The 15,308-nt window shown below is 32.7% G+C and overlaps 1 protein-coding gene across 1 annotated transcript; it reads left to right on the forward strand.

Moving 5' to 3' along the window:
- Window positions 1-3,756: 3,756 nt before the first annotated feature.
- LOC100806580 (plasma membrane ATPase 4) lies at window positions 3,757-12,845 on the forward strand. Its single transcript, XM_006586921.3, has 17 exons — window positions 3,757-3,953; window positions 4,087-4,177; window positions 7,046-7,165; window positions 7,275-7,511; window positions 8,122-8,883; window positions 9,387-9,509; window positions 9,590-9,694; window positions 9,784-9,928; window positions 10,049-10,213; window positions 10,325-10,563; window positions 10,659-10,691; window positions 10,783-10,864; window positions 10,959-11,119; window positions 11,217-11,390; window positions 11,534-11,716; window positions 11,821-12,002; window positions 12,364-12,845. Exons 2-17 carry the CDS (start codon window positions 4,118-4,120, stop codon window positions 12,458-12,460), a joined length of 2,868 nt encoding a protein of 955 aa, XP_006586984.1. The 5' UTR covers window positions 3,757-3,953; window positions 4,087-4,117; the 3' UTR covers window positions 12,461-12,845.
- The last annotated feature ends 2,463 nt before the right edge of the window (window positions 12,846-15,308 follow it).

Genomic DNA, 15,308 nt, shown 5'->3' on the forward strand with positions numbered 1-15,308 from the left:
GTTTGCTTCCTTATTTTTTAAAATGTTTATTGTAATGTTATACTTGTAATGATAAAAAAGAAGAAGATGAAGATTAAATTATATTTTACCTTTAAATGAAACAAAATTTAGGGGTCATCTAACAAATTAATTCAATGAAAACTTACTGGCATTTTGGTTGAATCTATTCATCAGCCATGTTGACAATCATTTTTGTGATATTTTTGTCCCTCTGTATCACATAGACTCTTTCATTAACGGTAATAGATGAAAATTAACGGATGAATTTGTCACACTTTTTCTCACTTTCGAGGACTAAAATTTGAATTTCTATTTTCAGGGACGAATCTGTCAATATTTTATACATTTAGGAATAAAAATGATTATTTATCTTTCATTTAAACTAATTGAGCAGCTCTCGTATTTTAGGGGCCCTAGGTAAAATACTTTCTTCATAAATAAGAATGAAGAATGTTTTTATCTCAAGAATTTCTCACTTATTTATACATGTTTTAATGAGCTTTGGACTTATGTGCTTTTTGAATGATTACCCTTTTAGATAATTCAGTCTTAACCTGATTAATTAATTACGATGTTTAATCATCCCCCTAATCCTAATTAGGATATTTGCATTGTTTCGTTATATTCAATTAAAAAGATACCTCAGTCATTCGAGTACCAAATAAGTATTCGACTAATCAAATGACTAGTCCTCAAAATAAACATTATATGTGGTGTCTCATACTTTTTAGTTAATTAAGTGTTCAATCTTTTGACAAGTCGAATACCTATCTGATATACTTGTTCCTTGGGCTCAAGGATTCATGACAGATTTAGTCGAATACTTATCCGATATACTTGTCCCCCTAGGCTGAAGGACTCATGACAGAACGAAGGACTTTCTATTGATGCCGAAGGACGTGCTGTCTGGTGGATTGTTTGGAAAATTTGTCATTTTGAATTCAGTTCCCGGGTGTCCATATGGTATAGTGACCATATTTTTATTACAGGAGATGATCCTATTTCTATTTTTTTTTCTCAATTTATTTGTCCACGTGAATTTTCAGAATTAGGTTTTAACCAGAGCAATTTTCATATGATACCATGGTGAAGTTTGAAGTAGCGATTTTATCTTCCAATCTTTCAACGCAACACCACACCCGAAATGTAAAAGGAAACTAGGAAGAAAGCATACACCCAAAGAAGTTTGACAGTTAAAATAATTAAACAAAACTAACAAAATGTGATTTCCAAGTAAAAAACAATCAAATTACCAATGTTCTAATTAAGGACTTTGAGATAGTGGAAGGAGCACAAGTTCAATTTCTATTTCTATTTCCGATCTCCTTTACTACTATTGGGACAAAAAAATATTAATTTATGAATTTTACTTTACCATTATCACTTACTAATACCAAAAATAAATTAAAAATTAGAAAGAAACTAAAAAGCTTTGATGAGCTAAAGGACCCACACCCACTTATGTTAAGGGCTGAAGCCGCCGAAGGTGGCAACTTAGGATTACGATTGGCTTGACACATCTTATCAGAACATATAAATGTTTTTGTTGCATCGAGAATTTTAAGATTTGGAAATTGGAGTCTTCCTCCAATTAGCCGTTAGCCCGTTACCGTTAAAGAGTTGAATATTTTTTTACTTTTAACTCAATGAGTTGATTTATAATAATATGAGTAATGTTATATATATATATATATATATATATATATATATATATATTATAAATCTTTCTTTTACTTTGTAAAGAAAATATTAATTAAATAAAAAAGATAAAATATTTAATGTTCTGAAAAATATACTTGTCATACAAATGAAGTAAGGAGGTTGATAAAAAAATATTATAGAAAGAATTATAATTATTTTAATAATATAGAGAGTGGCAGAAAGTGGATTGGGGTCCACACCCTGCATTATTGTTCTTTAAAAAACGCTGCGTTCACTTCAATTTGCGTCTTAGACGACTTTCTGTTATTGTGGTCCCCATTTAAAAGTCAATCCATTACATTATATACTGATGCGTTAATTATTGCCTTAAAATAATGTTTAAAATTTTTAAAATTTAAAATATTAAAAGTATAATAATTTTTTTCTCAATTTTTTAAGTATTTATTATTTTTAAAATTTTATTGTTTCTATAAAATTATTATATGCTGCGAAATTCCATATCGTTTGATGCAGGAGGTTTCCGAGGCTCAAGTTTCCTTAGTCCTGTAGTTTCTTAAGAATCCAAAGTGTCTCATTTATCTAGATGGATAACAAGAAATTAAAATGATAAAATTATATATCATTGCCAAGTTTTTAAATTAAACAATGATGTATAAATATTTGTTTTAAATTTGTTTTTTTATGAAAATTATTTTTCTTTTCAAAACTTCAAGTATCACTGTTTGATTTAAAAAATTAATTATTTAATGACAAGAATATAATTATTTAATTTATATTTTGTTCTTAAAAACTAATGCTTAAAATTATGAAAAGTATATATACTATTTCTTCCGTTATTATTTATAAGATTTAATTATCTAATTAATTAAGATTAAAGAAAGTGATTAAATTAATTAATGACAATAAATTTATTTTAAATTTACAATTTTTTCAAAAATTATTATTATTATTATTAATATTTATTTTCTTGTAATTATTTATCAATATATCATCTCTTTTCTTTTAATTAAGGATATTTTAATATAAAAATAATTAATGCTAAAGACATTATAGGTTGTAGATTGAGATTTTATAAAAAAATAAATATCATTTTAGTCTGAGTCTTAACAGTAAAATAACAAAATATGAACATTCACAGGCAACAATAACACAAACGAGAATTAATAGTAATAATAAGTTTGGTGGAACATCAGATCAGATAAATTCACTTTCAATTCTCTTGCTATAACTTCAGATTTTCAGATTGCAAATCTAAGTACGTATTTTAATTTTGACGTTAAACCAAACATATACTAAAGCAATGAACAATGCAGATTTATTTACTCTTTTAGTTTTAAGGCAAAATTTTGCATGTTGACTCCATCATTTCATGTTAAAATTATCTACTCTTTTTCACTCCAGCAAACTACTGAAATTCACTTAGTTTCTTTCTCTTTCTTCCTCCCCTTAGTGTATTGGAAAGCCAACTTCTTACTTTTACCTTTACCTTTGTAGTCAATAAAATTTTAATCAAATATATCCCACTTTGATTTTAAGATTAAAACTCAATTTTATAAACTAGAGATAAATTAATCTCGTATCATTTTAAAGTTAACTTCCGTTAGAAATTAAGTTAGGAAAAAAATTTCATATATAGTCATTGTTTACATATTTTCAAATTTCAACCATATTATTTATTTCTCTACATCTTATCGAATCACTATATTTATCTTACTTTTTTTCCTCATCACTTTCTATCTTTGCTTTAATTATAAAAAATACCATATAAATAGAATTTTTGTGGTATTAATGAGCCAAGTTGCCAAGTAATGTATAGATACCTGATGTCTAACATGATGCAGGCCACCTCAACATGGCAAGTACATAGGCGTTGGGACCCCCAAATTGGGTAACATGCCCAGTTGCTCTTAACAAAATTTATTATTACTATACTTTATAAGCTTATTAAGTTAAATATCAAGAGTCTAATTTAGATGATGGAGAGTAGAATATTCGAGGATTATATTTTTTTTATATTATATTTAATTTTTACTTATAAAATTAAATGCTATTATTAAAGATATCTGCCATAATAATATTCCCAAATTTTCAACTCAAAGACATCACCGTCAGCAACATCAGCAGTAAGAACCGACAAGTCACCGGGAATAGGAGAGAGAAAGTTGAATTTGTTTTAGAGAGAGAAAGTGAGTGTGAGGGGAGGTGTATTTACATAGTCTTCTTAATTGAGTTTGAGGCCTCATTCATACACTTGTGAAAAGAGGGTATATAAAGAGAGGCATATATAGAGGGTGAGCTCATACCCTTCTTCTATCTCTTCTTTCATTCATTCACTCACTTTTCTTGGGATACAGAATTCTCATTCAATGACCCTTTAATCTTTTCTATCTCTTTCTGCCTTGAAAACTTATTGGTTTTTTGCAGTGCCTCTTTTGTCTTTGCTGAACAAGAAAACATGGCTGGGGACAAGGGAACCATCACTCTTGAAGAGATCAAGAACGAGACAGTTGATCTGGTATATGCATACACTTCTTCCCTTCCAACCCTTTTGTTTTCTCTCTTTTTATTTTTTGTGTGTGGATGGAGTGTTGAAGTGCTGTTCAATGAAAGAATTAATCATAGACAAATTAAAGTTTCTTTCTTTTTTTGGTTTACTTTGATGGGTAGGTAGCATGGTAGCATAGCATCATGACTGTTTGATTTTGGTTGGCTTCAAAGTTTTGTGTTTTCAACTAACAAAAGCTTTGAGATTAGTTTTCTTATAATTAACTTTCATTTGTTGAATCTGTTCATGCATGTTTGGATTTCAAATGCCAAAAGTCAGAAAACATTTTTACTTTCAAAACAACAAATTCTCTCTTCTTCATTTTGTATATTAGAATTCACAAAAATATTTTTCTAACTTTTATCCAAACATAAAACAGTTCTAATTGTGTATTTCTTTAGAATTTTGTCTTATAGTTTCTAATAATGACACAAAGTTTTAACTTAGAATCTTATACAAATTATATATCTAATATCTTTCACCGTTAGAATCTCATACAAATTATGTAAACTTTTACCATTAAGTTAATTTTAATGAGTTTTATTTAGAATTGATTTGAATAACAAGTTTAAAAAAATCATATTTTTTCAACATATCTGATGTAATTTTCCCCCACCTAACGGTTCATTGTTGAGAAAATTAGGGGAAAAATTAAAAGTCAATTAGAGGACAGTTCTGGGGAAGGTGACATGCAAGGAGAGAGTTTTTGAATATTAGAATCCTTACCTTAAAAGAAACTATACTTAATTACCACATACACTGTATAAAATTTATTGGTCAAAAGCCAAATTAAAACATGCATGAAAATAAGGGAGAGTTACATATTCCTTTCTTTAATTTTTTTTTTTCTCTTTCAAAATTTATTCACTTTATGGTCGACAAAACGTGTTAATTCTCCCAAGTGACACCATAATTGCGGATCCAAACATGTGAGATACAGATAAGACATAGTAGTTCAAAACGTCTAAAAATAAAAAATTCACCCCATTTATTAAGCTTTTTGTGTTCATATTAGCATTTTTTTCAAGTGTGTATCCATCCATCCATCCATCCATCCATCATGTGTGTGTCTCTCTCTGTCTGCGCCTTGTTTGGTGGGAAGGAATTTTAAGTACTTTTCCGTGGTACTTTGGCCCTTTTAAAAAATATTGTGTGGATCATGGCCATTGGGATTAACCGTTTTCATAGTAAGTCTCACATTCAACGGTCCTGACACTGTGGGGTCCACGCTTGTTTGGATCCATGAATGGGTCGTGTCGTGATTTGACCGTTTTGCCCTTCACTTTTCCCAACTTCTCAATTGTGCACTATTTAAATATAATAAATAAAGAAAGTGTGTGTTATTAATTAAAATGTGACCAAACGGGACCCAAGTTGTCGAAGCTGTGGAAGAAGTGAAAGCTGTTATAACGCGCCAATCACATGGAGAGATTGCTGGCTGTCCACTCTGACACTTATTATTATTATTATTATTATTATTATTATTATTATTATTATTATTATTATTATTATTATAGTTTAATTAATAGTTTTGAGTTTTGATTTACTGGCGTGTTAAATATCCAGATTTGTTTTTTATAATAATTATTAAATATGAGTAGTATTGTGTTATGCAAAAAATAGATGTGATTTATAAAAAAATGATTAAAAACTAAAATGTGGCTTTTTTTTTATATCATGATAAATTTTGAATGAATTTTTTAGTTACGATTTTTTAACTAGCATCTTTAGGAATTTTGTTTATTAGAATTTCTATTATTGTTTGGCTGAACAAGTTTTCCAGAAGTGGAATTTTATTTTAGTATTTATTTTCAACGAATAGGATTAGGATTCTTGGTTAGTAGTCAAAGGAAGTTGGTTCATACTCAGAGCACTGTGCCCCTGTTGAGGCATGTGCAGTATTTGGCATGATTTGGCTATAATTGGGCATACAGTAGCGTGAAAAAATGAATTTGTAGATAACTTTTTTAAAGATAAAATAAGACAAAAGTAGCTGATAGTAGCCTAAACATCATACAAAATGTAACAAAAATAGTATAATATAATTATCTTATCGTACGGTAATTTATGTTAAACGTTTTCATGAAAATTTTATGGAAGAGGTTAATTTGAAGATTTAAAATTGGTAATTCTTAGAAAATCGGCTGAGAGTTGAAATGGGTTTGTGCTAGTTGCTTTACTATGCTATAAAAATATATAAATTAAAATTTCAATTTTGAATTGCACTTTAAACATTAAAATTGAAATTAAGAAATTGAATTTTATTTTTGACCATTATTTCTATTGCAAAAAAATGCAAAATATTTTTATTTTTTTTTTATTTTTTTTGTCTCCGTAGTGTAGATAATGTATGTCAAATCACATTTAATTTTTCTTTATCAAAATATTATTGAAGTAGTCCTACTCTCCTGCACCATCACCGTCATAGATATCTCTTCATGTCTTATCATTATGATTGCTATATGATTGTACTTGTGTGCATGTGTGTGGTTATCAAGTTTTGGAAACATATGATTAAAATCCAACTCAACCAAAATTCACACGTCTCAACCGCAACATGGGTGATTCCTCTGGCACAAATATTCTGAAATATTAAATCCAATTGATTCATAATAATCTGCACATCAAAACAGTTACTATAAGCATTAAATGTGGACAAAAGATCTTTAAGTTATGTACAACAACAATAATAATCCTGTACCAAAGAAAGGAAATGAAGAAAAACTTGTATTCTATTGCAATTGCATTAATCAAAACACTTTGCAAGCAAAAGCATAGTTACATAATAAGAAGAATGTGTTAAGGAATGCAGCTTTTCTAACATTACTGTGTTTATAGGAACGTATTCCAATTGATGAAGTGTTCGAGCAACTGAAATGTACCAGGGAAGGTTTGTCCTCCACGGAAGGAGAAAACCGGCTTCAAATATTTGGACCCAACAAATTAGAAGAGAAGAAGGTTACTACCTTTAATTATGATTTAGTCTCTAGTATAATTCTAAAGATGCAATCACTAAGTGCAATTTCTGATTGATAATAATTGTAATTGTAATTGTAATAATACACAGGAAAGCAAGTTTCTCAAGTTTCTCGGGTTCATGTGGAATCCACTTTCATGGGTCATGGAGGCTGCGGCTATTATGGCCATTGCTCTTGCAAACGGCGAAGGGAAGCCTCCGGATTGGCAAGATTTCGTTGGTATTGTTTGCTTGTTGCTGATCAACTCCACTATCAGTTTCATTGAAGAAAACAATGCTGGAAATGCTGCTGCTGCTCTTATGGCTGGTCTTGCTCCTAAGACAAAGGTAATACAATTGAAATCTGTGTCTGTTTTTGCATATTTAGAAATTGTGGATGCTTTTGATGCAAAAATATGAGAGATCTGTTGTCTCTTTTGCACAAAAATGGTGAATATTTTAAGAGAAAGTAGTATATGCATTGACATTGTTGAGATTTTTTTACACTACCATCCTGTCACAAACTGTCAGTATGATAAGTTTATTGAATTTTATAATAACTGCCTTCAAAGTTATATTGCAGATGGTTTCTGATTTGTTTGACAATAGTGCATGCCTAAGCAATTATTCAAACTTTTGATTTTGAAACTTGTGAAATAAGATAAAAAGAGTTTATAAGGTCATAAGTCACATTCATTAATGGTTAAACTCTAGGCATTATATGATAACTACATGGCATTAAAAATGGACTAGTTTGGTTTGACAATAGTGTATGCCTAAGCACTTATTCAAACTTTTGATTTTGAAACTACTGAAATAAGATAAAAAGAGTTTATAAGGTCATTAGTCACATTCATTAATGGTTAAACTCTAGACATTATATTATAACTACAGGGCATTAAGAATGGACTAGTTTAAGCATGTTTTCATGACTCACAAAAGGTTCATACCATTGCAGGTTCTTAGAGATGGTAAATGGAGTGAGCAAGAAGCTGCAATTCTAGTCCCTGGAGACATCATAAGCATCAAGCTAGGTGACATTATCCCTGCCGATGCTCGTCTTCTTGAAGGTGATCCACTGATGGTTGATCAAGCAGCTCTGACTGGAGAATCCCTTCCTGTGACCAAGCATCCAGGGCAAGAAGTTTTCTCTGGCTCAACTTGCAAACAAGGAGAAATCGAAGCCGTTGTGATTGCAACTGGTGTGCACACATTCTTTGGAAAGGCAGCACATCTGGTGGATAGCACGAACCAAGTTGGACATTTCCAGAAGGTTCTTACAGCAATTGGAAACTTCTGTATTTGCTCCATCGCGATCGGTATGTTAGCTGAGATTATAGTGATGTACCCGATTCAGCACCGCAAGTACAGGGAAGGAATTGACAACCTGTTGGTGCTCTTGATTGGAGGAATTCCCATTGCTATGCCTACTGTGTTGTCTGTGACAATGGCCATTGGTTCTCACAAGCTTTCCCAACAAGGTGCCATCACTAAGAGAATGACTGCTATTGAAGAAATGGCAGGCATGGATGTCCTTTGCAGTGACAAGACAGGAACACTCACCCTCAACAAACTCACTGTTGACAAGAACTTGGTTGAGGTCTTTGCAAAGGGTGTGGACAAGGATCATGTGATCCTTCTTGCTGCCAGGGCTGCCAGGACTGAAAACCAGGATGCCATTGATGCTGCCATTGTGGGAATGCTTGCTGATCCTAAAGAGGTTTGTATCCATTTGTTTATGCTTAAAAAAATAAAGTGATTTTAAGATTGTGAAAATAAGTAAAATCTTATTTAAAAAGAAAATACTTAAGGCCCTGTTTGGATAAAGTTTTCTATAGATACTTATAGAAGAAGAAAATAAAAAAGTTAAAAATGCAATGCCGTAAACTAAAATCAACTTATGCGACTTAACTTTTAGAGAATTTAAATGAAGAGCTTCTATAAAAGTTCCGTTCATAAGTTGATTTTAGCTTATGTGAGAGGTTAATTTATTTTACCTTCTTATTTTCTTCTCTAAAGTATTTGTGGAGAAGTTTATCAAGATAGAGCCTTAGACAAACAAGCCAACATATTTTAGGGGTGATTTCTTTAGCAATTTTTGTTTTGAAATTATCTTAACAAATGCACCCTAAACTTCTCTTCAATTTCCACATTTACTCTTTGAGTTAACTTTTAGAAAAATTCTGGCCTGAGTTATTGAACATATCCATATGTCTTGTGCAGGCAAGGGCTGGGATAAGAGAGGTGCACTTTCTACCATTCAATCCTGTTGACAAGAGGACTGCTTTGACTTACATTGATGCTAATGGAAATTGGCACAGGGCAAGCAAAGGTGCTCCTGAGCAGGTAACCATGTTCAGTTTGTTTATAATTTGTGAGACTTATAGTTATTCCATTGGAGCTAATGTATTTATTTGGGTGAACAGATCATGTCCCTGTGTAACCTCAGGGATGATGCTAAGAAGAAGGTTCATGCTATTATTGACAAGTTTGCTGAAAGAGGGCTTCGTTCACTTGCTGTTGCTAGACAGGTTTTTATAGCTAACTAGTCTTCACGTTTCAAGTTCCCACCCCCCTCACAAACATAATCCCTCGTGGTTCCTCACTGTTACTTCTGCAGGAAGTTCCTGAGAAAACAAAAGAAAGTGCTGGTGCTCCATGGCAGTTTGTTGGTCTGTTGTCACTGTTTGATCCCCCTAGGCATGATAGTGCTGAAACCATTCGCCGAGCTCTTAACCTTGGTGTAAATGTTAAGATGATTACAGGTAACTAATCTCCCTCATTCCCTTATCTAAGAGGAAGACTATATTTGTTATAAAATAGCATATATTATCATAGTCAAACATCCTTAATTTAATGTCATGTACTTCTGTTCTGCTCCCTAGGTGATCAACTTGCCATAGCTAAGGAAACAGGAAGGAGACTTGGAATGGGAACAAATATGTATCCATCTGCTTCATTGCTTGGTCAAGACAAAGATGCAAGTATTGCCGCACTTCCCGTAGAAGAGCTGATTGAGAAGGCAGATGGATTTGCTGGAGTTTTTCCAGGTTCATACTCTTGTACCAACTCACTATTATCCTATTCTTATTGGTTTTTGCCTCTACTTATGTTCATTGAAAATTTGTAGTTGCTAATCGTGTCCTTATTATATTCTACAGAGCACAAATATGAAATTGTAAAGAAGTTGCAAGAGAGGAAGCACATTTGTGGAATGACTGGAGATGGTGTCAATGATGCTCCTGCGTTGAAGAAGGCTGATATTGGAATTGCTGTTGCTGATGCTACTGATGCGGCAAGAAGTGCTTCTGACATTGTCTTGACAGAACCTGGATTGAGCGTTATTATTAGTGCAGTCTTAACTAGCAGAGCTATTTTCCAAAGAATGAAGAACTACACCGTATGTTACTTTTCGCTTTCTTGATATTCACATTCTTTTTTCACTCAGCATGTTGAAAATTATTAACTCTTGACACCATTTTCTTTGCATTTCAGATCTATGCAGTATCTATCACAATCCGTATAGTGGTAAGTAGAGTGTTGCTGTCATTATTATAAGTAATTCATTGTGGCAATAAATGAATATTGATCAGTTTGGTTTTTGTGTTTCTGAATGCAGTTTGGCTTCATGTTTATTGCACTGATCTGGAAATTTGACTTCTCACCCTTCATGGTTTTGATTATTGCCATTCTGAATGATGGTAAAGTTCTTATTTCCCTGAAATATAACATGAAATCTCTTTATATGCTGAAAGGGACAACGGTGATCTAAAACAACATTTGTCATACTATCAGGAACAATCATGACAATTTCAAAGGACAGGGTTAAGCCATCTCCCTTGCCTGATAGCTGGAAACTGAATGAAATCTTTGCTACTGGGGTTGTGCTTGGAGGTTACTTGGCACTGATGACTGTTATATTCTTCTGGGCAATCAAAGAGACGACATTCTTCCCCGTAAGAAATATTTACCTTTCATTGCTTCCATATCACATTTTAATGTTCTTGTTTTGATTCAAAATGTCTGACACCATTCCCTTATTCATCACCGAAGGACAAATTTGGAGTTAGACCAATTCATGACAATCCAGATGAAATGACTGCTGCTTTGTATCTACAAGTCAGTATAGTTAGCCAGGCTTTGATATTTGTCACCCGTTCGCGCAGCTGGTCCTTCATCGAACGCCCTGGATTGCTGTTAGTGACTGCTTTCGTTATTGCTCAGCTGGTAAGAATGACGATATATTCCACCATATATGCTAGAATTGGATTTATGTAACTGAAATTTGATCAAATTAGGATGTTACTATTTTTATTATAAGAACTAAGAGAGAAGGGTGGAGTGATATTTTTGAGCTTATGGTCATGTAGATTGCTACAGTAATAGCAGTGTATGCCAACTGGGGCTTTGCAAGGATCCAAGGAATTGGTTGGGGTTGGGCAGGAGTGATTTGGCTCTACAGTATTGTCTTCTATTTCCCACTTGACATCATGAAGTTCGCCATCCGCTACATTTTGAGTGGCAAAGCATGGAACAATCTCCTAGAAAACAAGGTATTTGCATGATTTATTCACTCTTACTTGTTCTGGAATGGTGAAGTTTCGATGAATAGGTTTCGGATTTGTGACTGTTGTATGAAAATTAATGTTGGTGACAGACTGCCTTCACCACCAAGAAAGACTATGGTAAAGAGGAGAGGGAAGCTCAATGGGCTCTTGCTCAGAGGACCCTGCATGGACTTCAACCACCAGAAACTTCTAATATCTTCAATGAAAAGAGCAGTTATAGAGAACTCACTGAGATTGCTGAGCAGGCCAAGAGGAGAGCTGAAGTTGCAAGGTAAGCTACCACATTTCCTAGCTTCTAAGATTATCATATCAATATTTGTCTAGGTTCTCTAAAATGAGAAACCCACTTTAGAAGGTAATTAAACTATGTTATAAAGTTATATCAGTCATTGATGAAAAAATAACAGTTGATATTGCAATATTAAATGCGCATACATAAGAAATTATGAATGTGTTGGAATATCAATCAATTTTCTCATCAACAACTGAGGTTACTTATACAAGCCAATTCCTCACAATTATTAAAATATGAATGACTAGCTAGACAAATGTTTCATTATTTGTTATATTCAGATAAGTCTTGGAGTGAAACTAATACATGAAATTTGTCTCTTTTTCGCTTACTGTTACAGGCTTCGTGAGCTTCACACACTTAAGGGACATGTTGAGTCTGTGGTGAAGCTGAAGGGTCTGGACATTGACACAATCCAGCAGCATTACACCGTGTAATAGTTACACAAGAACGATGTAGATAACAAAAGGGCCAAAATTCAATGATTAAAATGAACGGAGAGACAAGGAGAAGGCCTAACTCTATTTATGCTTACTCGGTTGGGAGAGGAAGCCTGTGATATATCTCTCTCTCAGTCTGTTTATCTTTCTTTCATGTCTTTTCAGATGTTTTGGTCTAAATTTTTGCTTTGATGCTTGGGGAAAAGTGGTGTTAGCTTCAATCCTTGATTTTCATATGCTTTTGGGTCCTTCCCTCAACCAGGGTGGTGTTAATTGATGTATGTCACTTTGAAGTGGCAAGTGACTAGACAATGAGCTTATTGGGAATTTTGTGGTTGGAGAATAAGAGTTTATGGAAAAGCTTTAACGGCATCTTGCAAAATTTGAACTTTGACTTGGTCTCAACGTTGAATTTTTCATGTTATTTGCGTATGACTGTTTTTGGAAACATTCCACCAGAAAAGATCCAGTTCTAGTCTAGGGTATGAAATAAAGGACTGCAAAATTTTAAATGCTTGAAGATGTGTCCACCATTGTCCTAGTCCTATCCATGGGGTGACTAGTTATTATTGCTTCGAAAAAGTTACCTAGTGCTTTTTATCTTCTTTGAATGAAGGTAACTTGCAAAATCTAAAGTCAATATTCAGAACATGAATTTGAAAGACTCAGATGAGGCAATGGTAAAAAGTCAATATACAGTTCCCAAAAGAGGACAAAAAATAGGGATAATTTTGGCCTTTGGGAGTCCCTATAAGGCTTCACAGTCAATACATTTTTCTTTTTAAATAATATAGGGCAGAAATTCAAATAAAATGAAATTCAAAACCTGAGTGGATAACTAGTTGCGTAGTAAACATAATGCTCTGTACTAGAATTACAAAGGCTTCTATTTAGCATCCAACCTGAATCAGTAATTTTAGCTAATTTTTAGCAAATAAAATACAAGTGCTCACTTTCTTTGAAAAATCTGTTGGGAAGATATATATATATATATATATATAAAATGGTTTTTATTACATAAAGATTAATAAATTTTATTTATTAAATTACATATAAGTAGCTGTGGGCTAAAAGGGACATGTTGAAATCCCATTGGCTAGAGATAACATCGATCTAAAGTATATAAGTGAGAAACAATCTTTATCTTACAAGCCGGTTTGTAAGGTTGAGTTAGGCTCTAATCCACATTCTAATACTGACCAAGGATAAGGTAATAGCTTTAGTGGGAAACATTAAGTTTGCACTAGAAATCTGTGAGACTCCACAAAGAATGCATGAGTTAGTGATAGATTTGAAGATAGAAAACGATTTGAACGATATATAGTTAAAAAAAAATCTTTCTGCAGTTCAAGATCTTTGATCAAATTCCCTTCAATTTATACTCTGGTTTGAGATAATCTCATATTGCTTTTGCTGATTTGAGTGACATGATTCGAATGGAGATAGTTGATGAAACAGAGACAAACAAACATGTCTTTGCTTTTGACTTTCTTGTTTTTTGGTCCTTCATATCCTTGATCTAGGCCCTTGTGGGGCTATCTGAAAGAGGAGGAATTTCATAATCCTCTTTTACTGCTTCCTAAAAGATCCATTGCTTCCAACTAAGTGTCCATTCTCACAATCCAAATTTGATAATTTTCTCTGTAAAACACGGTAACACGGTAGGAGGCTAGGAGCAATTGGTGAACAAGTGGCTTCTATGTTCATGGTGACCACTCTCAGTGGTTCCTTAAGAAGAAGCCTATGGTACCAATTTGTTGTTTTTGTAAAGTTGCAACAGAAACATAGACAACTTTGAAGGAAGAAACAGGTTTCTTCTTTCTTTCTTTTTTTTTTTTCGATGAAAAGGAATGAGTTTTTAGTATGATGCAATTTAGAGATTCGGTAAAAGAGAGATACTTTCATTGAATTCAGAACATACATTTAAATACTTAATAACTGTAACCATTAAGATCATGTACTATAAATTAGGCCATAATCAAACACATAAACATTACATTGATAACCACTTGAAACTAGGAAACCACCTTTGACAAAGGTCAAAACACAAAAACAAAAGCATTATGCCCAAACACCATTACTAACACATTCCAACAAAAAACTCGAGGAAAGCATACTGAATAACATCACGGAAATGTACCCCAAAAATAAAACCTACTTCCCAGGATAACAAACCAGGCCTAATGACTTTGTATTCAGCAAAGGAATACTAATTTATCTCAATCTCTCTAAGATGTCACAATTATAATAACAAAATCAGTGTTTCAAATCCGTTTAAGCAAAAATTAAAAAATATGCTTAGACATCAATTATCAAAATATGGCTACCACAGCATAATGCCTAAGAAGCTTGCAAGAGTGCATGAAAATACAAAAAATAGTAGCCATAAATTGAGATACATTTAGGTGTCAGATTCGAGTGACATTAGGCCACTTCTGTCATCTTGAACGGGTCTAGTGGCGCCTGCAGTACCTTACCTTTGATTTAGATTCATGCCTATGATAAGGGAGTCAGAACCAAACCACGTATAACAGGGCAATCACCTTCACCTTGGTGCGTCTCCTATGTTTTGGTTCATTCCTTGTGGTTGTCTACCAATTTGGCATAACTACCAAGTTAGGCTTTATACCTTATAATTTTTCAATGCTTCATGAATGTCATATATGACAGCCTCTACCCCGATATAAATATAAATAAATAAAACATATAAAAATACTGATAAACAAATTCACGTGGATAAAAAGTTCACATTCAATTCACTATTACTAAATAAAACTTATTAAAAACATATCCGGCTTAGAATAAGGCCGTTAAAGTTTACAAAAGAAATTTTATTAAATCAGTT

The sequence above is a fragment of the Glycine max genome, chromosome 9, assembly GCF_000004515.6.
Source record: "Glycine max cultivar Williams 82 chromosome 9, Glycine_max_v4.0, whole genome shotgun sequence".
In the NCBI taxonomy this organism is placed as follows: domain Eukaryota; kingdom Viridiplantae; phylum Streptophyta; class Magnoliopsida; order Fabales; family Fabaceae; genus Glycine; species Glycine max.

Coding starts and splice junctions, on each gene's coding strand:
- LOC100806580 (XM_006586921.3), top strand. CDS start 4,118: ATGGCTGGGGACAAGGGAACCATCACTCTTGAAGAGATCAAGAACGAG. Junction 10,692..10,782: donor CTATCACAATCCGTATAGTG/GTAAGTAGAGTG, acceptor TTCTGAATGCAG/TTTGGCTTCATGTTTATTGC. Junction 11,717..11,820: donor ACAATCTCCTAGAAAACAAG/GTATTTGCATGA, acceptor TGTTGGTGACAG/ACTGCCTTCACCACCAAGAA.